This window comes from Carica papaya, chromosome 5 (assembly GCF_054855325.1).
Source record: "Carica papaya isolate Zhongbai chromosome 5, ASM5485532v1, whole genome shotgun sequence".
Lineage (NCBI taxonomy): Eukaryota > Viridiplantae > Streptophyta > Magnoliopsida > Brassicales > Caricaceae > Carica > Carica papaya.
This window is the reverse complement of record NC_142313.1, coordinates 34905006-34932001: the sequence shown is the minus strand read 5'-3', so window position 1 is coordinate 34932001 and position 26996 is coordinate 34905006. Positions and strand designations below refer to the sequence as shown.

The 26996-nt window shown below is 37.4% G+C and overlaps 1 protein-coding gene across 1 annotated transcript; it reads right to left on the bottom strand.

Annotated features, from left to right (window-relative positions):
* Positions 1-1445: 1445 nt before the first annotated feature.
* Positions 1446-4923, bottom strand: LOC110813224 (boron transporter 1-like). The gene is made up of 12 exons (XM_022040267.2): positions 4747-4923; positions 4536-4618; positions 4261-4453; positions 4022-4160; positions 3769-3934; positions 3434-3600; positions 3174-3347; positions 2990-3085; positions 2764-2901; positions 2360-2679; positions 1996-2263; positions 1446-1915 (listed from the first exon to the last, which is right to left on the bottom strand). The coding sequence occupies exons 1-12, from the start codon at positions 4848-4850 to the stop codon at positions 1613-1615; spliced, it is 2151 nt and encodes a 716-aa protein (XP_021895959.1). The 5' UTR covers positions 4851-4923; the 3' UTR covers positions 1446-1612.
* Between the last annotated feature and the right edge of the window lie 22073 nt (positions 4924-26996).

The window sequence follows — 26996 nt, the reverse complement described above, 5'->3', positions numbered from 1 at the left end:
AGAGCAACCCAAAAGAGGAAAACAGAGAGAAATAGATCTCAATCTTTCACTCTGATCCAACATTCTCCATCAGCAGTTCTTGTTTGAGTTTTAACTTGCAGTGATTATTTTAATAAAGGAATTTACTGTTACAAAATATCACTTTGATCTATAAAAGGATTGTGTTTACAAATGCTTTGTTAAAATTTATATTTTTACTTCAGCATTTTTTTTTTTTTTTTAAATGAGTTATTCTAAAAATTTCTCTTCATGGATCAAATTTTAATTTTGATTAATAATTCTAATTTTTGGATTATAGGTTATGACGACAGAAATTGGTATTTAAATTTATAAAAACTGTTTGGACTCAAAGGTGAGAATTTTTATTAAAAATTATACAATTTCTTTTTATTTTGTTTTTAGTGAAATTTGAAAGTAACAACAATTAAAATTAAATTTATCTAAAATTATTTTGTGTAATTAAGGAATAATAACATATATAAAACAATTATTTCTTTGACTTTTCTAATTTAAACCCTAAATAGAAAATTATATTTTTTAACTTACTTTTTGTATTACTCAAATAATATAAGAAGAATTTCTGCTGCTTCTATAAAAAAAATAAAAATAAAAAATAAAATTCCGGAAAATATCGTGATTTAAAATAATTTTATAAAATTTAAGAACTAAATTGCAAAGAAAAAGATTTAGAAACAATAAAAAATAAAACTAATAAAATTAAATTTAGAATTTTCTCAAGAAGTTAAATGTCTCTATCTCCAGGGAGATCATGAAATTCTGGTAGAGTGACAGAATGAAAAGGTGATGTTGTTAGGTGTTGTTTGTCTTGTGGGAATTACACATAGGGACATAAATCCTGAAATCATTAGACAAGGACTTTAGCTCATGCTCAACCAAACAAGGTCAATGGCTACCCTCTCTCATTCATCTTCTTCCCCCACCTCCCTCACTCTCTGCTTCAGCCATGAACTCAAAATTAAAAAAAAAAAAAAAAAAGTACACAGTATCTTCTGTTTCTCACTTTAAAATTCTTGGTTCTAAAAATTTCTGACCATTGCTTTTTCATTTCAGAATACACCTTTTTCATGTCAAACACATGTCATAATTTTTTTACAGTCTTCCATTTCTGTTTCTCATTATTATGTTTTCTTCTTTTTGGGAAGGTTGACTCTTGTGTTGGATTCTTATTATGAGTGCAGACCACTGACAGGACAATCATCTCCTCCTCACCCACTATGTCACTTTCTAAATCTAATTCTAGTACCCACTTACTCATATTCATGTACATATATGTATATATAATAATATTAGCTATTATTCAGTATTGAATCATGGGCATGATCACTTGGAGTTATTCAAGATGATTGAATTCAGGTGGGTAAATCTTCATTTGTTGTTTGGACAACAGATCAATCATGTTGAACATCTGAATTGAAGAAAATATATTCTTGCAACTTTTAGGCAGTAGATTTTATAATAATAAAGACCAGAAAATTTTACAATAATTATCCCAAACAAAATCAACACACTTCAATGGAAACAACTAATAATTAGAGAGTAGAAGCCAGTATTTACAGCTACGTTGATGAAACTGGTTCTTCAGCTAGCTAGTTTAATTTAATGCAGAGTTAAGAGGGCTTTTTCCCAGACTTGATGGCTTTGATTCATCATTGTTTGGACTTTGAGGGTTTCCTCCACCTGAACTTCTTCCTCTTCTAAGTTCACGTACTCGAGGACTGTACAAGGCGCTGCCTGGGGAGCTTTGGAAGGGCTTGAGTTCGCTTGCGGGTGTTGAGGTTGAGCTGGTGATCTTAGGACTAAAGCTATGCCTAAACTCGCCACGGCTTCGCGTAATAACCTCATCTAATATCTCTCCATCACCTGCAGAAGCTGCTCCAGCACCCAGCTCCATCTCCTGTTTGGACAAACATTATGATTAAAAAGAATGGAGATAGTAATGGAATGATAAAGATTAGGAAATCTTATTATACTTACAGTTGCAAGATTGAATGGCAAAGCCGGTGCCTCCTCATACTCTGCTGCATCCAAGTCTTGCAGGTGTGCCCCTTTGAAGAACTTGGGTAGTATATATTGTCTTACAGGAACCAAGAGCATGATCATCAACGGAAACATCACACCGGCTATCGGAATCCATGTAAGTCCGAAACATATCAGCAAGTAAATGGTCTGGAAAATGGTGAATACAGCAATTGACTTGAAGGGCACGGTTTCAACAAAAGTGGCATGGTAGTCCTCAAGAACCCTGAACCAAACAAGTCATATAAATTAGAACTGGGGAATTATGTATGGAAAGCATGTAGGATTGAGATATATATATATGTGTGTGTGTGTAAAGTACTTGTATCTTCTGCTTGGGGCTGTGAAGAGCAGTAGTATCCTTTCCCAGAACTGGTTACCGGGTAAACTTTCAATGGCCATGAAGGCGAAGTAACCCCAAAGAACTGAAGTAGGAATCATTTTGAGGAAAGGCATAGCTGCAACACATCCTCCCACCATTGCAGCCTGAAGTAGGTTGCTAAGACGCTGTTCTTTTACTTCGACAGGCAGTAGATCATCGATCTCCTTCTCAATATCAAACAAAGTCTCATCGATGGGAGCATCAAGATTGCCTGTTGATGTAGCTGCTTGAATTGTTGATTCTTTCAATTCGTTTAGTCCCTGAAAAAGATTTTAAAACATATTTTGATCAGCTTAATTTGTTCCAAGATTATATATTTGATATATGATTGGAAACATTCGTACTCGAGCAGAAGGCTCCTGGTATGTCAAAGGGGTCTGCATTTGTCTATATGCTTCCTGCATATTTCCATACAACTGTCCCAAGCTAGCATTCTTTCTCATGCTACTGCGTGCTGTTGCCACAAGACGGTTTCGAAGCAACTGTAAAAAATCACGTATTGGAGAACCATTAGTGTAATTTTAATGGAGGTATGGTCATAAATACATATATATATATATATATATGTACCTGATATTTAAGAGTAGCCAGACTCTTGGTATGCATTGGAGATTGTGGGATGACTCCGTTTGATGGAGGGACTCCAATAAGCCCACATAATAAAGTCTGTCATTGATGAGCAATCGATTTACAGAATGAGAAAAGGAAAATTGATAGTTGAAGAAGAAGCAAAGAAAAGAAAATTCAAGAATACCAGAAATCCCAAAAGAAGCAAGTCGTAGTGGTAGGAAGATGGTTTTCTCAAATTGAATTCTTTCTGCTGTGCAAGCTGTGATGCTACACTATGATCAAAATAATAAAGCACTGCAATCATGGTTGCCGGAATGAAAGCTCCAATTATGTACACAACTGGAACGTTGACCATGTCCTGTCATTGAAGTTTTCTGTTTGTCAACATTAAAAGAGAAATGTATGTTAAAGACACATATATAATAATATGTATGAGAAGCATGCCTCGATGACAGTCCAATTCGCATAAGCTCCAGGAGACCATGGATTAGGGCTAAAGAGTCGACGTGGGATACCCTCTGGGACGCTTCTGGAGGGGATGTACGACACACCTGTCCAAACCAGCACCATAAGTGGCACACCGTAGTCTGCTATGAAGCTTCTTAGCCAACCTGTCAAAACAAAATCTTTTTCTTTTTAAAAGTCTTCAAGACCAATAAAAGATTCTGTAATCTCCCCAAAAGTAACCCAGATGATCAAGTTGTAAGAAATTGACTTTTAAAAAAGGTTTTATGAAGAGATCTGGAATCTCCCACCCCTAGATGACTAACTAAACTCACCGGTCCCATATCGCCATGATCTTGCTTTTCGGCTTCTTAATGCGGTGAGAAGGAGACCAAATGACAAAACCAAAGCGAACATTCCATTGGCAAATCTCCATGAGGGTATGAATTCAGTTGAGTTTCGATCTTCCCGTTTTGGAACACGAAATTCATCTACTAGTCCCTGAAATCAGAATCAAGGTTAATGAATTTAGCTGACATAATAGCATTGAACTACTGGATTATGTAACAGAGAATTTTGAGTTGTTACTTTGATGGCTTGCTGCATGAAGAGCATTGCTATAAGCAGACCGAATAATTCTCCAGCTACACGGGTAAACCTGTTGATAATTGAACAAGCTCCAAAGATAGCCATAAAGAAGAGCAGGATCGCTGTCCAGACACATACCCTGCAAGATCAGAAGCATAAAGGAAATTATGTAAATCAGCAAAGACAAGATTATTATGTTAATGGTGCTTATATACATATATATGATACATCACGGGTACCATCCAGTCCATGCGAGAAACAGATTTCGACCCAGCTCTGGTCTTTCCTTGGCAAAGTTAAACATAAAGGTGTACATAATCACAGTTGGCTCTGCAACGCCAAGTATCAGTAAAGGTTGACCGCCAATGATGGAGTGTATAATCCCACAGAGTGCAGTTGACGCCAAGGTTTGAACAGCCGTCAGAACTCCATCTGCAGTTAAGTCAAAGGTTAGAGATGAAATGATCTCCATTACTACTTTTTCATGATTAAAACAAGATAGGCTTATTAATACCAGTGTTTCTCTCTAATTGTTCGCCAAAAGAAATTACGGGGATCGCGGAAGCAAAAAATATGTAAGTTGTAGGAGCAAAAATCCTGCAAAATTTTAATACAACAGTAAACAATTTGTACTCAAACTTCACAATTCTAAACATGAAACACAGACGAGATACGTACACATAGACATAAAGTACATATATATGTGTGTGTGTGTGTGTATATACCTGAATCCTGCTCCAAGAGCACCAGTCCAGTCTTGCTTGTAACACATCAACCTTTCTCTGAGGTCATTTTTTATCCCACGAAGAGGAACAAACGTCTCTTCCATGACGGTATCTGTTCAGTATGTTGGCAGAGGAGAGCAAAGACGTAAATTTATAAGCTCCCGAGCTACATTTGGCGCAGACAGCAATGAAAGTGAGCTTCAGATTAATTGGAAGGATTCTGATCCTCTGTGTCCTACATATTTTGTACTTCTCTACAACAGTTTTCTGATTGGTCCACGTACCCAATTGGGTTCATTTTCTTATTCTGATTGGAAGATTTCATTGAGTACACAATTGCCAATTCTTCTTCTTCTTCATATTCTTTTTTTTTATTTTTAAAAAATTTAATAATAATGCATAATTGCCACCATTACTTTGACTTCGATTAAAGTTTGGTACTTCATAACATGTGTATCATGAGAAGACAAAAAATAAGGTCAGCATACAACAGTAATACGTTCCATCATTTTTCTTTATATATACACATATATATATATATGTATATATAAGTTTTAGTTTATTGAATAGGAGTGGCGCCCAATTCCCACCTAAGTTTCAGCCATGTCAATTTTTTAGAATTTGATTGGATGATTTGTATAATAATTTATTAATAGAGTAAGATTCATTAATGTTCAAATTTAATTATGTTTGGATGATGGTCTGTTAATATTTAATAGTGACAATTATTTTTGTTTAAATTGACAGTATGATATGGTTGTATATTTGAACAAATTATTTATTTATTCATATTTTATTGTATATAATAATAAATGAAAAATAAAAAGAGAAAAGATTAAAAAAATATATTGTTAAATATAAATATATATATAATTAAAGATATATATATGTATATACAATTAAAATATTCCATATATGGAAATGTTGGCATGCAAGAAAATGTACAGAGAGAGAGAGAGAGAGGAAGAGAGGGAGAGAGGGAATCTTTGAGAGGAAAAAAAAATAGAAAGTTGGAGGTTGAAGTGAAAGCAAAGGTAATTTAGTAAATAAAAAAATTTAAAAGTATAATAAAAAAGAATAATCGAACTATCATAAAATTATCGAATCGATAATTTAAAAAAATAAAAAAAAAATTATAATATTGAGAATCATGACTCAAATAGTAAAAAAATCGTATTATGTGTTTGAAAATACAAACAAATAAAAAAAATTACGAAAAACTCATATCATTTTTATTGAACAATCATCTAAACAAACCTTTAGTCTCACCCCTACAATGGTTTCTACGACATGGTAATATACTAATTTATCTAAGTAAAATCATTTAAGAAAAATAAACATTCAATAGTTATCTCAATTGTATATTGTAATAGATATATAAATTTTAAATTTTTATTTAACGTAAAATTATCATATCATAGTAACATGTTGATTTATTTAAGTAAAACTATTAAAAAAAATTAATAGAATTTGATTCAATAGTTTATTGCAATTCTTTATTGTAATAAAAATTTAAATTTAAATTTTTATTTAATGTAGAATTAATATATCACAGCAACATGCTAATTTATCTAACTAAAGCTACCAAGAAGAATCAACAATTTGATTCAGCAGTTACCCAAATTCAGAGATCTAATTTCAAATTTTATTTAACACAAAATTAACATATAATACATTGTATAAAAAAAAGTATGAGAGAAAATTAAATTATGGGCCTCAATTTTTATCTACTTGAACTATTCTACATGAATATTTGTTATATTCTAATTTCATAAGTATAGCAAAAAATATATATATATATATATTTCTTAAGCCATAAGAAATTAAAAGTTCTTCACAATCAAGTTTGCTCCACTTTAATGTTTGTTTATTCTAAAAAAATAGTCACATATTTATACTAAACTACCAAACCATAATTTATTTGTGTTTAGTTTTCAAAATATATCTCTTACGAATTATTTTCTTAAATTTTATTACCGTTAATATTTGAACTTAAAAAATCTACGTAACATATTATCCATGACCGAATGTCCCAAATAACTCAATTTTATTAGTTAGAGAAATTTTTTTTTCTTGAACTTGAATCATTCACTATGAACACCGAGAGAATAAGGTACCTCTATTATAATCTTTTTCGAATAACTCTACTTTATCCAACAATGATATTATTAAGAAAATACTAACATTTTACTAAACACATATCCAATCAAGCTACTTAAAGAACTCAAACGTCATAATATTACAAGTAAAACTCCGTGGATAGGGTAGAATGTACTCTTAGTTAATTGGGTTAAGTTCAATATTAGAAATTTATTAAATAGTAATATTGTTCAACCTACCCTAGATGGGATACTCTAAAGGAATTACTCAATTTGTGACCAACATTAATTTAATATCTCAAATTGCTAAATCGCTTAAGGTTAATTTAAGATATAAGCATTAAACATTTACTCTAAAAGTTCTCTCTCTTAATATAAGAAATCTTACTCAACATTTAATTAGAATTTGTCTTGATAGAGAAAAGAATATGTAATATCCGGACTCGAAAAATGATATCAGATAAAGTTTTTATTTTTTAATTATTACTTTAAAATAATTGATTAATTTATTTTATTTTTATTTAAGTAGAATTTTAAAAAATGAATTAATGACGAAATTAAAAATAATTTTTAAAAAAAATAAAAATTTGGATTTTTGCGGATATTTTTAAAAGAAAAATTAGAAATAATGAGTAAAAGTGCAAATATAAAAAAGTTGGCCACGTATGACCGTCAAGTCAGCAGTCTCGACGAACTGGAGTGTACTGCGTGGCAAGACGCGCTAACGTCAGTGCCACGTGGGAGGCCACGTTAGTCGCGTGCCCCACGATCGAACGGCCCAGGATCGATTCCGCGCATGTAGACAGCCTGGATTCGTTTCTTCCTTAGGCGTGATCGGACGGTTGAGATCAATCACGATGGACGATATAGATTTGTTTTTTCTTTATGCACGATCGGATGGACAAGATCGATCGTGATGAACAGATCAGATCAATGCGGGATGGTTATAAATACTTCGCATCACACGAAAATTTGAACTCTAGCCTCTGGCCAAGAAGAAGAACCAAACGTTGGAGAAGGAGGCCAACCGCTAACCGTCGTCGCACTAGAGTCACCATCAACTGCCAAAAAAGGTAAAAAAATTTCCTACCCACTCGGAATTCGATTTCGAGTACCCTTGTGGATAAATCGGAGTAAGAAAGACGACGAATATGTCAAAAATCGCGAGTAAAGCCCGGTAAATCTGCCGCAACTAAAATCTAAAATTTCTAATGAGATCCTTCTCGATTCTCATTTCACGTATTTTTTTATCATTATGTTTACCGTTCTTTTCTATGCAGGGTAGCCTAAGAAAGAACCTTAGCTGCGAAGGAGGACCGGCCGAGCTGCTGCACCCAGAGGTCCTCTCTGCCGGTAGATTTGGTTTTTTTTGTGATTTTCTAGTCAATTGAGGCCCCTAACGTGTTTTTCTACATAGATATAGTCAAAGCTGGCCAAAACTGGTCAGGCCGAGGAGAATCGCCGCCGTGGGCGGCGGCAGCACCATGCATGGACCCCAAAATTGGTCGAAATGAGTTTTAGACACCGATTTTAGATTTTTGGGGGTACTTTTAGGTCTGTGACGAATGTTTTGAATTTTACAGAAAAATTTAAGGAATCCAGTACCCATTAAGAGGTGTAGTAGATAGTTCGACGTTTCGAAACATCGATCCGAGTAAGGATCCCTTACCCTATTCTTTGTTACGGTAAATTGAGACTTAACGATGTATAATTTTGTATTTTTGTGAAAAATTAAAAAACTCTAAAAATAATTATAGATATGGGTCTTCATATGTTGTCTTTGGAAAACTTGTTATTGTAAGTATTAAATAAATGTTTTCAAGTTTTAAGTGTATTTAAATAAGGCAATGGCTCCATTAGTTATTTTTTTGATTTTTTTTTTTAACTAATATTTAGTTTTTCGTATCTGTGATTAATGTGATATTCTTACTGGGTTAATGTATCTCACCATTTCATTAACTCTTTTAGATCAAAATGATAAAGATCTAGATCCCGATCAGTAAGAGAGTTGTGAGTAGTTCACTATCCGGACTCCCTTCAAGCGCTAGTGAAGGTTGTCTTAGGATGTTTAGTTATTTACTTTTCGTTTTATTTCTTTAATTTGTATTTATTTTTTAGAAGAGTTATTCCTGTAATCTTATTGGACATTCAAAATTATTGTGTAAAAAATATAAACTTTAACTCTATTAATCGTTTCTGCATTTAATTTATAAATTTATTTTTTTTTAAGTTTCGGGTCTCTACAGAATATATATTGATTTTAAAGACATGTCATGACTTTTCTAGTTCAACTTTTTAGTTAGAAAACATTAATCTTCGTCTAAACATGAGTTCATTTTATTTGAAAATAAATTATGTTTTTAATTTTTTTCTGTCATTTTAAGTAGAATAAAAAAGGATTAAATGAATTTTTTTTTTTTTTTTTTTTTTCTAAAATCCAAGTAATACATTACAAAATCTCGTCAAATTGTTGTAATTGATTCTACATAAAACTGAAAATATACATATGTAAAAATATATAATTTAAGAATAAATTTGAAGTGGTAATAAAAGGATTCTCTGTTGCATCAACTCCATTTAATATATGAGTTAGAAAATAAAATATAAGAATTTAAAAATAATACATCCAATGTATTTGGACTGTAGTATTAAATTATCATTATTATTAAATTTTCCATCGTTGGCCATGTTCTCGCAACACACACTTTTTGGCGATCACATCTCTCCTAAGCAATCAAGCTTTCCTTCTACGAGCAGCAACTGATATATTGAAATATATATATATATATATATATATATATATATACACCTTCATATTACCACTGAAGCTTAAAAGCAACTATTAACTCTCTTTTATTTTATATAATAAATCATAACTAAAAATAATAATATCTTAAAATACCATCCCAATTTTGTAATATTTTGCAAATTGTACTATGCAATTTTAACATAACGAATTGAATCTTACATTATTTCGCTTTAATAATTTAAGTGCTAAGTACAAATAATTAAGATGAAGAAGAAGATGATGATGGCCAAGGCAAGATCAGAGAGGCACTAAAAAAGTTAAAAGTGAATTTTTTTTTTTTTTTAACTTCTACTGCCTTTCTAAATATAGATAATCATTTACTTTTAACTATGTCTACTCTTAGTGGAATCATTAGTTTAGATTGAATTCTATTATATTTTTTTTAGGAATTATAGTATGTTTCCTATAAAAAAATAAAAAAATAAAAAAATAATAAAAAATATTATGCTTCTTTTTTGGAATATGCCACATGCATTTAGAAATTAAAATTAATTGAATTGAAATTTTTAAACTGAATTGTCAATTTCATACAATGTTATAGTATAGATTGCAAAAATTGTTGCAATTGAAATTAAAATTGAAATATATCAAGTATAAAAGAAATTAACTCAGAATTATTTTTAAGCTATCACATTAATCATGGGGGTAAGATATCACTTCAAACTAAAAATAAAATTACCTGTAGGATAAATAAAAATGTGTTCAATCTAATTCATTTGATTTTCTAAGTAGCTTTCGGAAATTAAAATTCTGAATTATACTAACACAATGTGGGAAAATGTAATTTTACAAAATTGTTCAAGAAAATTATATTTCACTTGTAAAAACTGGTAGAAACTAGAATCCCTTCTAAAGGAGAAAGCAGGTAATTTATAGTTAATTATTAAAATAAAAATTGTGAATAAAGAACAACCTCGCTAATTTCATATTGAAATTAATTTGCATTATGATTTAAATTCTTGATCTCTAGTTCAAGTGGTGTGCCTAATAAAATTAGATTATTAATTAGATTTGAAAGTATTTAAGTTAATAATAAATAATTTAATCATAATTTTTATGTTTTATAAGCACAGGCCTTTTCTACCTTCAAAACTAAATTAGGTTCAGATTTTAATTATAATGAATTCAAAAGTCAAAGTGATCCACGTAGTTTTTTAAAATATTATATTTTATCGTAGCATGATACTAATTTAGGAATACGCTTGCCAGAATAGTTAATGGGTCCGCATCCATGCACAGAATCTTTTGTTTTTTAAAATAAAAATTATATATCTCAAACGTATACGATTACAAATATTATTAGGTCGATTGTGGTGTATGAATTTCTTTTTTTAAAATAAAAAACATAATTTATATATTAAGAGAAAGAGGTAATTAAATTGTTGAATATGAGACCACAAATATTATTTACACAAGTCCATTTGACAACATTATGGGCAGTGAGTCTCATTAAGGCCTTTGGATATCCAATGAATTTCACCAAAAAAATAAATTATTTAATCAAAACAAGTGGGCTTCTCAATAACCCGATTCAAAAATCAGCCCATTTGCAGATAAGAGCTTCACGACATTGAAGAAATCGTTGAACACCATTATGCTGTCGACCCTAACTTATTTGCCATATTGAGATTAAGAAGGATTGCTTCACTCTCGGTTGTCTTATTCCCTTATGATTCTCATAATCCCTTCTAAATAGAATATATGCTACTTTGCTCCTTATTCTCCTCTCATACTCTATGGAATTATTTAACCCCAAAAACCTGATAATTCCCTTATGTTGGTGCAACATAGAAATAACTCTTTGTTCCAACGAATGTTTGATCCTTTTTGGTCTATTTTGACGATGGATGGGGCTTTATCAAGATAATGTTTCTATTTACTTACCACATACAATACATGCATTAATTCATTTTCATATATAAACAAGATTTGATTACATTTACAAAGAGCTTTGTTAATATAAAGGCTCGAAACTTAAATGGAAATAAAGTCGTAAATTAAATACGGGAGCGAATAATAGAGTTAGGATTTACATCCCTTACACAATAGATTAGAATACTCAATAAGGCTATGAGAATGTCTATTCTAAAAGATAAACGGTAATTAAAGCAAAACGAATAAATAAATATCTTAAAATCACATTCACTAGTACTTGAAGGCAATCCGAATGGTGAACTACTTACAACAATTTTGCTGATCGAGATCTGGATATTGATCCTCTTGACCTGAAATAGTTAATGAAAGGGTGAAATATACTAGCCCAGTAAGAATATCATACTAATCACAGATACGAAAAACTAAAGATTGGTAAAAATCAGAAAAATAACTAATGGAACCCTTAATTTAATGTAAATTTATTTGATATAAAGAAACTCATTTATTCCGTATTTACGTAACAAGTTTTTCCAAAAATAATCTATAAAAATTGATATTCATGCACTTTTTATTTTCACATTTAAGATAATAAGATACGATTATTTTCCATCTTTACCCGCTTACTGACACCTCTAAGGTCCATAGAGATGTCCCCATAGGGATGTTCCCCTATTCATGAACCTAATATCCAATTAAACAGTTAACCGATCGTTCCCATACCCCGTCCGGTAATGGACGCCAAACATTCCACTACCTGGATACCCCGTCTGGTATGAGGGTGAACTATATCTCCCAAACCTTAACTGGTAAGGGACTTCCCAGCCTTGTCCGGTTGAGGTAACGTTCATAGTAAAGTTCCCTATGCACCAGGTCCGTCCGCCCTTTCCCGAGTACCAAGTAAGTCTTTCATATATAAATTTTTTTCAACATAACAATTAACCACACAATACTAATAGCTCATTTTATATTAACAGATCACTTAAACGAATGATATAGTTTAACATAGTCAAATAACTAATAAGCGGAATACCGATAAACCATATAAGAGGAACCAAATAACTAAATAACCAAGAAGACCCTAAAAACAATCAATTCAATTACGAACAGCATAATAGTAAACAAATATAGGCAGTACAGGAAAATAAACAGGAAATCAAAACAATCGTGAATTAACCAATTTCGATTCCAGTAGTGACCTGTAATTTTTTTAGGTTTCCCTAATTTTTCATAAAAACACACAATTATTGATTATTAAACCTCAATTTATCGTAACGGAGAAAATAGTGAGGGATTTTTACCCAGATCGGTATTTCAGGATGTCGCGCTGTCTACTACGCTTCCTAACAAGTATCGGGTTTCTTAAATTTTTCCTACGGAATCTAAAACACTTGTCACGTACCTAAAAATACCATAGAAATCTAAAATCAGTATCCAAAACTCATTCTGGCATATTTTGGATTTCTGGCACGGCGGCAGTTCGCCTCGGCCTAATCAGTTTTAGGCAGTTTTGGTTGGGTTTTAGACAATTTTTGTTGTATCCCTGCAGAAAAATATGTTAGGGGCCTCGGTTGGCCTGAAAATCACAAAAAATCGAACCTACTGGCGGGGGCTTTGCTAGTTCTCCTTCGTGGCTGAGGTTCTTTCTTTGATTAACTTGCACATAAAGGACGATAAACACAATGATTAAAAAATCACGTGAAATGGGAATCAAGAAGGGGCTCATTGGAAGAATTTTAGGACTTTAACCTTGGCGACTCCGCCGGGCTTTGCCCACAGTTTTCGGCTCACCCGCCATCATTTTTGCTCTGATTTGATTATGTGGGTGCTCGAAATAAAATTTCGAGCGAGCAGGAAAAATTCTTACATTCTTTGGCAGTCGGTGGTGGCTTCGGTGCTGCGGCAGTCGGCAGTCGGCTTCCTTCTTCGGTGTTTGATTTTTCTCATTTAGTGGGGGCTGACAGCTAGGATTTGGGTTCCCGTGTGATGCGAGGTATTTATATCCATCCCCTTTGATCTGGGCTGTCCATCGCTATTGATCTCGTATGTTCGATCGCGCCTAAGAAGGAAATTAATATGGACTATCCATCACGATTTGATATTGGTCGTCCGATTACATTTAAAAGAGGAAGAAATCCGAATCGTCCACATGCACTGGATCGATCCTGAGCCGTCCAATCATGGGACACGTGAATCGCCCCTGTGGTACCAACGTCAGTATATCTCGGCATGCAGCGTGCTCAAGTTCGTCGGAATTGCTGACTGGGTGATCCTACGTAGCACAATTTTTTCTATTTGCACTCTAACCCCTTATTTCTAATTTTTCTTTCAAAAACACCATCCAAACCCAAATTTTCACCTATTTTTCTCAAAATTATTTTCGATTTCATCCCCAACCTTTTTTTCATAAATTCAACATAAAATTAAAATAAATTAATTGAAAAATAAATTTTTCTATATATTTTCAAAATTTCAAATTAATCTCATGTCAAATTCTGGATCCGGGTGTTATAGCTAATGTCAATGAATAATTGATTTTTTTGCATATGTGTAACTCCTATTTCCACGCTGCGAACATTAGCTTCTAATACAAATTGTTTAGAAAAATCAGGTAACGACAATACTGGTGCCTTAGTCATTGTTTTTTCAATTGATTAGATTTCCTTTGTTGATTCTTTAGTCTAGACGAAGACATCATTTTTCAACATGTCAGTTAAGAACTTGTGATACCACCATAATTTAAAACAAATTTTTAGTAATACCGAGTAAGACCTAGAAACCCTCTTAAGCCTTTAATCAAAAATAGGAAAAGACCAGGACACGATTGCTTCAACTTTTTGGGGGTGAGTTTTGACTCCTTAAAAAAAATAATAAAGTAGAATTGTGCATTAAGGCCAAAATAGAGAGATCAAAGGTGGGAATTTTTCCACTTGAGTAACCAAGAGAGGGAATCTTTCCCCTTTTGGTTGACTACAAGGCCAAATAAAAGACATAAGATGGTCTTAGAGCCATCATTTTTGGGCTTTTTCTCATTCTTTTTTAGCACATACTGTAGAGATCGGAGGTATTTGGCCCCCAAAAGGAATTAGAGTTTTAAGTCCTTAGGAAATCTTTTTTCTTAATACCTTATTCTCTCTTCATCTAAAGTTACTCTAAGTTGGGCTATCATGAAGGAAAAATCTATCAGTGCCAAGTGGAAGGGTCATCTTTTAACAGATAGAAGTTATTTTAAGAATAACAAATTGATCTTCCTCAAGAACTCACATTGATGGGAAGGTTTGTCACCTTGATATTAGATCTTTTCCACTAATGGTTGTATTATGTTCCAAGGGTTGGGTTGTTCGTCCATTTAAGTAATATGTGAGTTATGTTCAAAATATAATGAGATAGTTTAGTTCATTAACATGTATGGCCATGTACTAATGTTGTTTGCTTTTTTAATCAATGTGTTTATTTCGCTACTTATACCCATTATTTGTATTTAATATTGCTTGTCACTTTGTGCATGGGGTCTCCAACTTTTGCACTGATCTAAGTTCTTTCTACCTTTCACATTGGTATTTTCCATGTTAGTAGGTTTTTTTTATTATTAAAAATGGTTGTTAAAGAAAAATATCTACTGCAAATAGGTGGCAATAAACGAATTAATAGGTGTAATTGAGGTTTTATTTTGTGGATGATGAGCTAGATGAGATTTTGGGGGATAGTAATAGTTATGTTGCGAATAGATTAGGTGTTAGTGGGTAGTGAAATGGGGTTTGTAAAATGGTTTTCTAAGACTGGGTTAGAAAAAAGATTTCTTCACTAAAAAAATGCTCCTGATTCAATTCTAAAGATAGGTGTTTCATTTTAAAGACTAACATTGATTGCATAAATTTGGCCTCTATTACCTCACCTTTGTTATTCTATAAAATTTTCCAACCTTCACGCAAATTATTGATTTGTTGTGATTTTAGAGAAGAAAAATGGGGTTGCAAGTTGTAGCAGCCCCGGAAATTTAAAATGGAATTTATATTATAAATATCAAATGCGGAAGCGAAGTCAAAATTTGAATAACATCCCTTACACTAAAACCAAAAACGTGCTCACAAAATATAAAAGATTAAACTACGTAAAGGAGAAACTTGAAAGTAAAAACTACGAATGTGACTATGGAGTCTTTAGGCGTCCCCTTCGTTGTCCTCCTGCGGAACCGGCTCGGGAACGATGTCCTCTTGATCTGAAATGATTAAATAAGGAATGAGCTACTCTAGCCCAGTAAAGACATCACGATATCTCACCGTCACGGAGGTAAAGGTGGGTAGAAAACACAAAAAGACCAATGGAGCATAATTTACAACAAATCCTTTTATTAATAATAAAACCTTTACCATTCACTTACCTCGATGAAATTCATAAAACAATATACGAAATCAATAACATCATCATCATCATGAAAACATATATATGAACTGTATAACATGATACCTGTCAAACTTTTCGTAATTCAATCGTTACACAATATATTTTCCTAATTCACCAGCCCACTAGTATCCATGGGGATCCATAGGGGTCCCGCTACCCGTTAATCCTTAACACTTGAAATCCATTCCAGGGCCGTCCCCATACCCCGTCCGGTATGAGCGCCAAACCATAGACCTCATTACCCCGTCCGGTATGAGGGTGAAACGGGCCGTCCCCATACCCCGTCCGGTATGGGCATCAAAACACATAAGATCTCCATACCTCGTCCGGTATGGGAGACCCCAATCCCGGTAGGGTTCCCTACGGACCCGGTCCGTCCACCATCTCCCAGGATATCTAGTCAGGCTGACCACAGTATACAATTTCCATTTACATAATCTTTCATTCTTCTTTTTCCTCAGTCAGCATTATCAATCACATACAAACAAGCAAAACGATAATTTATGCCAAACAGACAACATACAGCATCAATATCCCGATCATTCAATCCATAATCAATAAAACAGTAGAATATGCACACGAAACTATAAAATGAAAACATCAAATCTCATACTGCATTTAAAACTGTAAACAGGCCAAATAACAGTTAACCGACAAATACACTAGACTCGGGCTCCATTAGCAACCTTAAGAAATTTCACACATTCGTTGATTCATGAAATACTGTTTTATCATTTATTGAACTTTAAAACCGTGATAGGAAATAGGGTGAGGGATCCTTACACGTTTCGGGGTCCGAACACAGCTTCACAGTGCGCCTACAGGCTGTCCTTAATTTTCTCTGAATTTTTCTCGGGGAACTGGAACGCACTACTGGTACCTGCACGTGTTCCAAAAAATCTCAAATTAGGCCCAGGGCCCCTTTCGGCCAATATCGCAACTCCGGCACGGCAGCTCCGCCGTGCTCCGGCGACGGCGCCGCCGCAAGCGGCGGCGATTTGCCTCGGGTTGGCCGTTTTCGGCCAAATTCGGCCACACTCGCATTGGTTCCTGCGATAAAACAACCCTACGGCCCTCGGGGGGCCGAAAATTTACGGAAAAATCGAAGCTTACCGGCGGCGGTGCTCTCGGGTGTGGCGGCTCTCCGGTGAAGTTCGTGTTTTGGTGATTCGGCTCCGATCAACCTGTAGAAAAAAGAATGGTGATCACAGTGATATAAAAATTGCATTAAACGGAGGCTGGGAAGGGCCTCATCGGAGGCAAAAATCGAGAAGGGGCGCGGCGGCGCCGCTGGCTTTCGGCCGTGTTTTCTGGTCGTTTGGCCGGGATTTTGGCTCCGATTTGGCCACTGGGGAAATCAGCGTGGAAAAACGAGTTGGGGGTATGAAATTTACCTCGATCGGCGGTCGGAAATCCCTCCGGTGCGGCGGCGGGTGGCGGCGGCCGGCGGCGGCCGGCTTATTGTTCGTCTTCTCCGGCGAGGGCAGGCGGCTAGGGTTTGGGGTCTGGTGTGGGGGTCTTATTTATACCCTTTTGCCTTTTGATCTCAGCCGTCCATTTTGATTTAATCTGGGCCGTCCGTTTTTGATTAAATCTGGGCCGTCCATGCGCGCGATTGATCTGGACCGTCCGATCGCGCGCACGCGGATCGCCAACGTGGCTCGTCCCCGGTCGACGTGATTTTACCACGTGGCAGGTCCTGGTTGGCCAGGCCTGCTGACTGGGTCTGCTCAAGTGGCTGCTGACGTGGCACGCGGGTTTTTTTTTTTTTTTCCTTCAATTTCTCCGGGCGCTACAACTCTCCCCCCCTTAAAGAAATTTGGTCCCCAAATTTTCCTCGTTACTCTTGATCGAACAAATGGGGATATTGGGCCCTAAATTCTGATTCCAGTTCCCAGGTGGCCTCCCTGGGCGTGTGGTTCTGCCACACGACTTTTACAAATGATATTTCCCGGTTGCGGAGTATTCTGCTCTCTCGGTCCGTGATACCGACCGGTACTTCTTCATAAGACAAGTCCTCTCGGAGTGGAAGCGGTTCATGAGCCAAGACATAAGAAGGGTCCGGATTTTACTTACGTAGCATAGATACGTGAAACACATTATGAACCCAGGAGAGCTCAGGAGGCAGTGCAAGTCTGTAGGCAGTGGTACCAATCTTGTCTAAGATTTCAAAGGGTCCAATATATCTGGGGTTTAATTTTCCCCTCCTGCCGAACCTACTAATTCCCTTGAAGGGGGTGACTTTAAGAAACACTCGGTCGCCTTTCTCAAAGGCCAGGTCTCTCCTCCGGGTATCAGCATAACTCTTCTGTCTACTCTGAGTTGTCTGGATGTTCTTCTTGATCTTAACTATCTTGGACGTGGTTTCTTCTACCAAATCCGGGCCAAACAATCTTCTATCGCCCACTTTTTCCCAACATATCGGTGACCTGCACGGACGCCCGTATAGCGCCTCGTATGGGGCCATGCCGATGCTTAATTGGTAACTGTTGTTGTAAGCAAACTCTATCAGAGGTAGGTGGTCGTCCCAATGGCCCCCGGAGTCAAGGACACAAGCTCGGAGCATATCCTCCAGCGTACGAATTGTCCTCTCTGATTGTCCATCGGTTTGGGGGTGGAAAGCAGTACTAAGAGACAGCTTTGTTCCCATAGCTTGCTGGAAACTATTCCAAAACCGAGAAGTGAATCTGGGATCCCTGTCGGATACCACTGTTACTGGAACTCCATGCAGTCTGACTACCTCCCGGATATACATTCTTGCCAACTTGTCCAAAGGATCAGTCATTCTGATGGCCAGGAAGTGGGAAGACTTAGTGAGTCGGTCAACAATTACCCATATAGCATCATGTCCCGATCGTGCCTTGGGTAGTCCTGATACGAAGTCCATGGTGATGTGTTCCCACTTCCACTCTGGAATCGGTAAAGGCTGAAGTAACCCGCCCGGGCGTTGATGTTCTGTTTTGACCTGCTGACATACCAAGCACTTAGATACAAAGTCGGCTATATCTCTCTTTATCCCATTCCACCAGAACCGAGGTCGCATAGTTTGGTACATTTTCGTACTTCCTGGATGCATGGCGAACCTTGAACTGTGGGACTCTGTCATGATGTCTCTTTTTAACTCACTGTCGTCTGGGACACACACTCTGTCCTTGAAACTAATCAATCCGTCAGCAGAGATCTGAAATTCTGAGCTCACACCCTGTTCTGCATTCTTCTTGCGGGTTACTAGGGCGGGGTCGACTGACTGGGCTTCCTTTATTCTTTGGATTAACTCGGGTTGGACTGCTAGGTGGCCCAAACATGTGACTCTCTTCAGGTCTCGCAGGCGAACCTGCTGTGTAGCCCCAATGGACCTACATTCTGAAACCATCAGATGGGCTAGGGTGCCTGCACTTTTCCTGCTGAGGGCATCGGCCACCACGTTGCCCTTACCTGGATGGTATAGGATGTCACAATCATAGTCCTTGAGGAGTTTCATCCACCTTCTCTGACACATGTTGAGATTCTTCTGAGTGAAGATATGCTTCAAACTCTTATGATCGGTGTAGATCTGAAAGGTCTCTCCATATAAATAATGGTGCCAGGTTTTCAAGGCGTGTATGATTGCGGCAAGCTCCAAGTCATGGGTAGGATAGTTCTTCTCATGATTCTTTAGCTGTCTAGACCCATATGCTATAACATTTTCATGCTGCATTAGGACACAACCCAGGCCCAGATAGGAGGCATCACTATAAACTGTGTACCCTCTTGATCCACTCGGTAGAGCCAGCACTGGTGCAGTAGTCAGTCGCTTCTTCAACTCTCAAAAACTCCTCTCGCAGTTCTCATTCCATTCAAACCTTGCATTCTTCTTTGTGAGTCGGGTCAGAGGAGCTGCTAGACTAGAGAACCCTTCGACAAACCGGCGGTAATAACCTGCCATCCCTAGGAAACTGCGAATTTCCTTAACTGTTGTCAGCCTTTCCCAACCAAGTACCGCTTCAACCTTTTTGGGGTTCACCGACACCCCTTCCTTCGATATAACATGTCCTAGGAAGGCGGTTTGTTCGAGCCAAAATCCACACTTGCTCAACTTCGCATACAACTTCTTTTCCCTGAGTACCTGTAGGACTTGGGCAAGATGATGAGCATGTTCTTCCCTACTTTTTGAGTAGACTAAGATATCATCGATGCACACGATGACAAATTGATCCAAGAATTCTCTGAAGATTCTGTTCATTAGATCCATAAAGATGGCCGGGGCGTTGGTTAGCCCAAACGGCATAACCAGGAACTCATAGTGTCCGTACCTGGTTCGGAATACCGTCTTGGGGATGTCTTCGGCTCTCACTTTTACCTGATGGTAACCTGATCGTAGATCTATTTTGGAAAAGACCTGTGCACCCTGCAACTGATCGAAAAGGTCATCAATCCGGGGAAGAGAGTACTTGTTCTTAATTGTTACCTTGTTTATCTTTCTATAATCAATGCACAGTCTCAACGTTCCATCCCCTTTCTTTGCAAAAGTAACCCTGGCACCCCATGGGGAAATGCTGTGTCTAATGAAGCCACTGTTTTGTAGCTCAGTGATTTGTTTCCTTAGCTCTTCCATCTCGATGCGGCTCATTCGGTAAGGAGCTACCGAGATGGGCTGGGTTCCTGGTTGTAAGTCTATGGTGAACTCGACCTCTTTGTCCCCTGGTAAACCCGGTAGTTCATTCGGAAATACGTCTGGAAAGTCTCAGACTACTGGAATCTCTTGGGTTTACCTAGTTAGAGAAAATACAATATTAAGGCACTGGGAATTAAGAAGAAAAGAATTTGCCATTAGGGGAAATCAGTACCGAATAATTTTATTAACTTGTAAATGGCTCCTCGTTGGGAGGATTAAATACAATCTTTTTGTTAAAGCAGTCTATGGTGGCGTGATACGCCGCTAGCCAGTCCATTCCTAGGATTACATCAAAATCCCCTGTGTCTAACCCTATCAGGTCTACCCTCAATTTTCTATCTGCTATCTCCACGGCACATGCCTTGTAGACAACCTCTCCTAGCAATGTCTCCCCCCCAGCGGTAGATACAAGCAATAATGAATCAAGTCTATCAGGTGATACACAAATTTTGGAGCAAGAACATGTGAAATAAAAGAATGTGATGCACCAGTATCAAACAAAACATGAGCAATGTGGCCAGAGATAGTATACATACCATGTACCACGTCCGGGTTTGCGTCGGCATCCTTCTGGGTAAGGTTGTAAACTCTGCCCTGGATTGGAGGCCTCCCTTGATTCTGGTTCCTAGGGCACTCCCTTGCATAGTGCTGGGCACTGTCGCATATGCGACAGGTGTTGTTAAGGTGGTAGCAGGGTCGGTCCCCATGATCCCTGCCGCAGTACTGGCAGATCTTCCCACGTGCTGCCCTCATAGCCTGAGGAGGGGCCTGGACAGCAGGTCTGGGCCTCTTACTGGGTTGGACAGGCATGGTAGGTGCTGGCCTGCGGAGCGGGGCTGAGGGTCGGGAACTTCCCGCTAGCTGAGGGCGGGTGTCGAAGCTCCTTTCTATGACCTGCGCCTTTGCCAGGACTGCCGAATATGTCTCGAGCTCCATCACCAATAAATGCTGTCTGATCGCCGGGCGGAGACCCCACTGAAATTTCCTGGCCTTTCGGCCCTCATCCAACAATGTCTCCGGGGCATGTCGGCCCAACTCCAGGAACTTGCGGGCATACTCCGACACTGTCATATTTCCCTGGACCAATTGAGCAAATTCCATTTCCTTTAAATGTTGGATGTGTTTAGGGAGATACTCCGCATGGAAGGCCGCTAGGAACTGCTCCCAAGTAACTAGTACAGGCAGGGTGGCCCGCTTGAGCTCCCACCAGCGTACTGCTTCCCCTACCAACATGTAGGAGGCAATGGCAGCCCTCTGCTCAGGAACTACTCCTAAGGTCTCAAAAGCTCTCTCAGTCTCTGCCAGCCAGTATTGGGCCTCTTCGAAAGAGGATCCCCCTGAAAAAGTAGAAGGGTTCAGTCTTCTGTACCTCTCTATGAAGCCGGGGTCGATCAAGGAGGGAGCGGGGTCCCGAGGTAGAGGGACTGGGGCCGGCTAAGGGTGAACTGGGGGACCCTGTAGTGGCGCCTGCTGATGTGGTGGGGGCACTGGAATGTGCTGTGGCGGCACCTGTTGGTACTGTGGCTGTGGTACCGGATCGTACCGCGGCTGTGGTGCCGGGTGGTACCGTGGAGGAACAGGCTCCTGCCGGGGTGGCTCGGGATCAGCCTGCTGTAGCGGGGGCTCAACCTGCGCTAGCGGAGGAGGTCCCGGTAACTCCCTTCTCTCCTCTTGCCTTCGCTGGGCAACTGCGAGAGCCTCCACCATCTCGAATAGTCTATCTAGATCCTCCCGAAGTGAATTATCTGGGGCCGCTCGGTTTAGTGGGGGCCTTCCTCTCCTCATTCCCGTGTACCTGCATTCACAAGGAATGATTGAGTAACAATATATCGGTGAGTATTTCTCTAAGGCACATTAGTGTAAGGGATGGGTCCGAGGAAATGCGGCTCTGATACCAACTGTAGCAGCCCCGGAAATTTAAAATGGAATTTATATTATAAATATCAAATGCGGAAGCGAAGTCAAAATTTGAATAACATCCCTTACACTAAAACCAAAAACGTGCTCACAAAATATAAAAGATTAAACTACGTAAAGGAGAAACTTGAAAGTAAAAACTACGAATGTGACTATGGAGTCTTTAGGCGTCCCCTTCGTCGTCCTCCTGCGGAACCGGCTCCGGAACGATGTCCTCTTGATCTGAAATGATTAAATAAGGAATGAGCTACTCTAGCCCAGTAAAGACATCACGATATCTCACCGTCACGAAGGTAAAGGTGGGTAGAAAACACAAAAAGACCAATTGAGCATAATTTACAACAAATCCTTTTATTAATAATAAAACCTTTACCATTCACTTACCTCGATGAAATTCATAAAGTAATATACAAAAGCAATAACATCATCATCATCATGAAAACATATATATGAACTGTATAACATGATACCTGTCAAACTTTTCGTAATTCAATCGTTACACAATATATTTTCCTAATTCACCAGCCCACTAGTATCCATGGAGATCCATAGGGGTCCCGCTACCCGTTAATCCTTAACACTTGAAATCCATTCCAGGGTCGTCCCCATACCCCGTCCGGTATGGGCACCAAACCATAGACCTCATTACCCCGTCCGGTATGAGGGTGAAACGGGTCGTCCCCATACCCCGTCCGGTATGGGCGCCAAAACACATAAGATCTCCATACCCCGTCCGGTATAGGAGACCCCAATCCCGGTAGGGTTCCCTACGGACCCGGTCCGTCCACCATCTCCCAGGATATCTAGTCAGGCTGACCACAGTATACAATTTCCATTTACATAATCTTTCATTCTCCTTTTTCCTCAGTCAGCATTATCAATCACATACAAACAAGCAAAACGATAATTTATGCCAAACAGACAACATACAGTATCAATATCCCGATCATTCAATCCATAATCAATAAAACAGTAGAATATGCACATGAAACTATAAAATGAAAACATCAAATCTCATACTGCATTTAAAACTGTAAAAAGCCAAATAACAGTTAACCGACAAACACACTAGACTCGGGCTCTATTAGCGACCTTAAGCAATTTCACACATTCGTTGATTCATGAAATACCGTTTTATCATTTATTGAACTTTAAAACCGTGATAGGAAATAGGGTGAGGGGTCCTTACACGTTTCGGGGTCCGAACACGGCTTCACAGTGCGCCTACAGGCTGTCCCTAATTTTTCCTGAATTTTTCTCGGGGAACTGAAACGCACTACTGGTACTTGCACGTGTTCCAAAAAATCCCAAATTAGGCCTAGGGCCCCTTTCGGCCAATATCGCAACTTCGGCACGGCGGCTCCGCCGTGCTCCGGCGACGGCGCCGCCGCTTGCAGCGGCGGTTTGCCTCGGGTTGGCCGTTTTCGGCCACACTCGCATTGGTTCCTGCGATAAAACAACCCTACGGCCCTCGGGGGGCCGAAAATTTACGAAAAAACTGAAGCTTACCGGCGGCGGTGCTCTCGGGTGCGGCGGCTCTCAGGTGAAGTTCGTGTTTTGGTGATTTGGCTCCGATCAACCTGTAGAGAAAAGAATGGTGATCACGGTGATATAAAAATTGCATTAAACGGAGGCCGGGAAGGGCCTCATCGGAGGCAAAAATCGAGAAGGGGCGCGGCGGCGCCGCTGGCTTTCGGCCGTGTTTTCCGGCCGTTTGGCCGGGATTTTGGCTCCGATTTGGCCACTGGGGAAATCAGCGTGGAAAAACAAGTTGGGGGTATGAAATTTACCTCGATTGGCGGTCCAAAATCCCTCCGGTGCGGTGGCAGGTGGCGACGGCCGGCTTCTGGTTCGTCTTCTCCGGCGAGGGCAGGTGGCTAGGGTTTGGGGTCTGGTGTGGGGGTCTTATTTATACCCTTTTGCCTTTTGATCTCAGCCGTCCATTTTGATTTAATCTGGGCCGTCTGTTTTTGATTAAATCTGGGCCGTCCGTGCGCGCGATTGATCTGGACCGTCCGATCGCGCGCACGCGGATCGCCAACGTGGCCCGTCCCCGGTCGACGTGGTTTTGCCACGTGGCAGGTCCTGGTTGGCCAGGCCTGCTGACTGGGTCTGCTGACGTGGCTGCTGACGTGGCACGCGCGTTTTTTTTTTTTTTTTTTTTCCTTCAATTTCTTCAATTTCCCCGGGCGCTACACAAGTAATCTTCCATATCATTTTATAAAATAAGTATTTTATAAAAAATATTATATGGTTTATAGTGTTATGGATGAAATAAATAATATGTTTAACCTAAGTGTACATATATATATATGTATATTAAGGATAACCTTAGATCCTCATAGAGTTCTTATACTCTAGAATGTTATTTAAATACTTGAATAGCTCCTGAGTATTGGGACTATGCTAGTTTAGATATTAAGGACTACAAGATCTCAAGGCAACCCAAGGTCATAAGTGATTTTATAGTTTGCTCTAGGTTCTTGGGGAAGACAAAGGTCTCAAGTGAATCTCTAGTTTTGTTTAGGATCCCAAGATAATCTTAAGGTCTTAGAAAAGTTTTTTGTTTGCTTTGAGATTTTGGGACAATTTTAAAAGACAATGAAAAATGTCGAGGTCTGAAACTAACTTTAAAGGTTATGAGCTACTCCCAGTTTTAATACTATTATGATGTCTTACAATTGCATTGTTTTTGGGATTATTCTAGACTCTTGAGATTGTAATAATACGCCAAAATTGTTATTAGATGTCAATAATAACACCAAACTCTTCTTAAATTATGTTTCACTAGGAGAACAATTTTTGTTTTCAGGTTTTACTTGGTATAAATTCTAGAGTTAAAATTTTGTTTAGCACCTTATTATGAGATGTCATGTATTAAGTGCTATTATATATATATATTGACTTATAGCATACGAAAGTAATACCACAAATAAATACTATCTTAATTATTTGATGATCTTTATTCCTATGGTACATTAAATACATCCTCCAACTTTCATAAAATTGCAAGCAAGATGGTTACTTTTTAAATTTTTCTTTTTTTAAATTTGTGGTGGAGAAATACTAATAATGAAATTAATTTGAGTGATGTTATTTTCATGAGTGATATCTTCTTTATAGACATGTGAGAAAACCCTGGAGTTTTCAGTGTAAATTGTTATTGCTGGTACTCCATTGAGTTTACTAATATGATAGTTTGGGAAGGCTATAAGTATTCTTAAACTGATCTTGTAACTTTCAGACTGCCTAGACTGGATCCTTTTTCTAGTAAAAATCTCCCATTTACAAAAGAAGCAGCTTGCCTCTCAACCGTTGATCTCTGAACTCTTTGCAAAGATGGAGAGCAATACGATATTCTTCATTAATGTACCTTCCTTTCTCTCTCCTTCAACTTCTGTTCGTACCATCTTCCTCTCTTATTACTCTTCACTTAATCATCTTCTCTCTGTCTTCTAGCATTCACCAGCTCATCTTTGTCGTTTTCTTGTACACACACACACACACACACACAATGCTCTCTCTATATGTAAAGCTTTGAAAAAAAAAAAAAAAGTATTTATCGAAAGTGAATTACTTTTATCTTGTTCGTAGTTGTCTACCAATGACAATCTTGGAAAGAAAAGGAAATGAATAAAAGCAGTTTCCTTATTTTTTTAAAATCATGTGATTGAATCTTGAATAATTAATTACATCCTGGTATAAAATTTAGTAATTAATAATTAATGGAATAAAAGCTAACATTGGGAAGTAAAAGCACTTCTCATCATGCACTATATATATATATATGTTAGGCTTTAATTTAGATGTATTTAACTTATTTTTTATATTTTATACGGCATATTTTAAATATTATTATTTTAAAAATAATTTTAGGATATAATTGTAGAGTACAATAAAATTTTATTTTTTATAAAAAAATTTGTTATTAAATCCATCGTCTAATGGAAGATTTTCTGTCAATGATTATGATTATGATTTAATGGTATCATGTTTTGAAATGGAAAAGAGTCTTTTGTTAGTGGAAAATGGAAAAGAGTTAATGCTATGTAGCAATAAATAATTTAATTAAGTATGTTCAATTTTAATTGAATGGTCCTTTTTTTTTTCCAATATATATATATATATATATATATATATACACACACACACAAAAGAAACATTTTTTTAATATTAAAAAATATATTATTTTCGTGCCGAATTATTAACTATACAGTTATAATGTGTGTTAATTGATTACTCATTTTTATTAAAAAAAAACATAGGAAATATATTTATTAAGTTTATGTTTATGTAATTAATAAGTTAAGTATGATATAATTTTTTATTTCTTTTTTATACTAGTTTTACTTAAAAGTAATTTTGCGAGCACTTTCACCCATATGAACCCTAATTAACCAACTCAGTAGTGCTCTAAATGTGCGCCTGCCAGATTCCCATGCACACACATTCTAACTCACCAGTGTTAAATACTATAAATGTAAGAATATTTTAC

Excerpts from the sequence above, each read along its gene's own strand:
- LOC110813224 (XM_022040267.2), bottom strand. The coding sequence starts at position 4,850 with ATGGAAGAGACGTTTGTTCCTCTTCGTGGGATAAAAAATGACCTCAGA. Across the intron at positions 4,161-4,260 it reads TTTCTCGCATGGACTGGATG|GGTATGTGTCTGGACAGCGA; the intron begins GTACCCGTGATG and ends CTGATCTTGCAG. Across the intron at positions 2,264-2,359 it reads GCCCCAAGCAGAAGATACAA|GGTTCTTGAGGACTACCATG; the intron begins GTACTTTACACA and ends TGTTTGGTTCAG.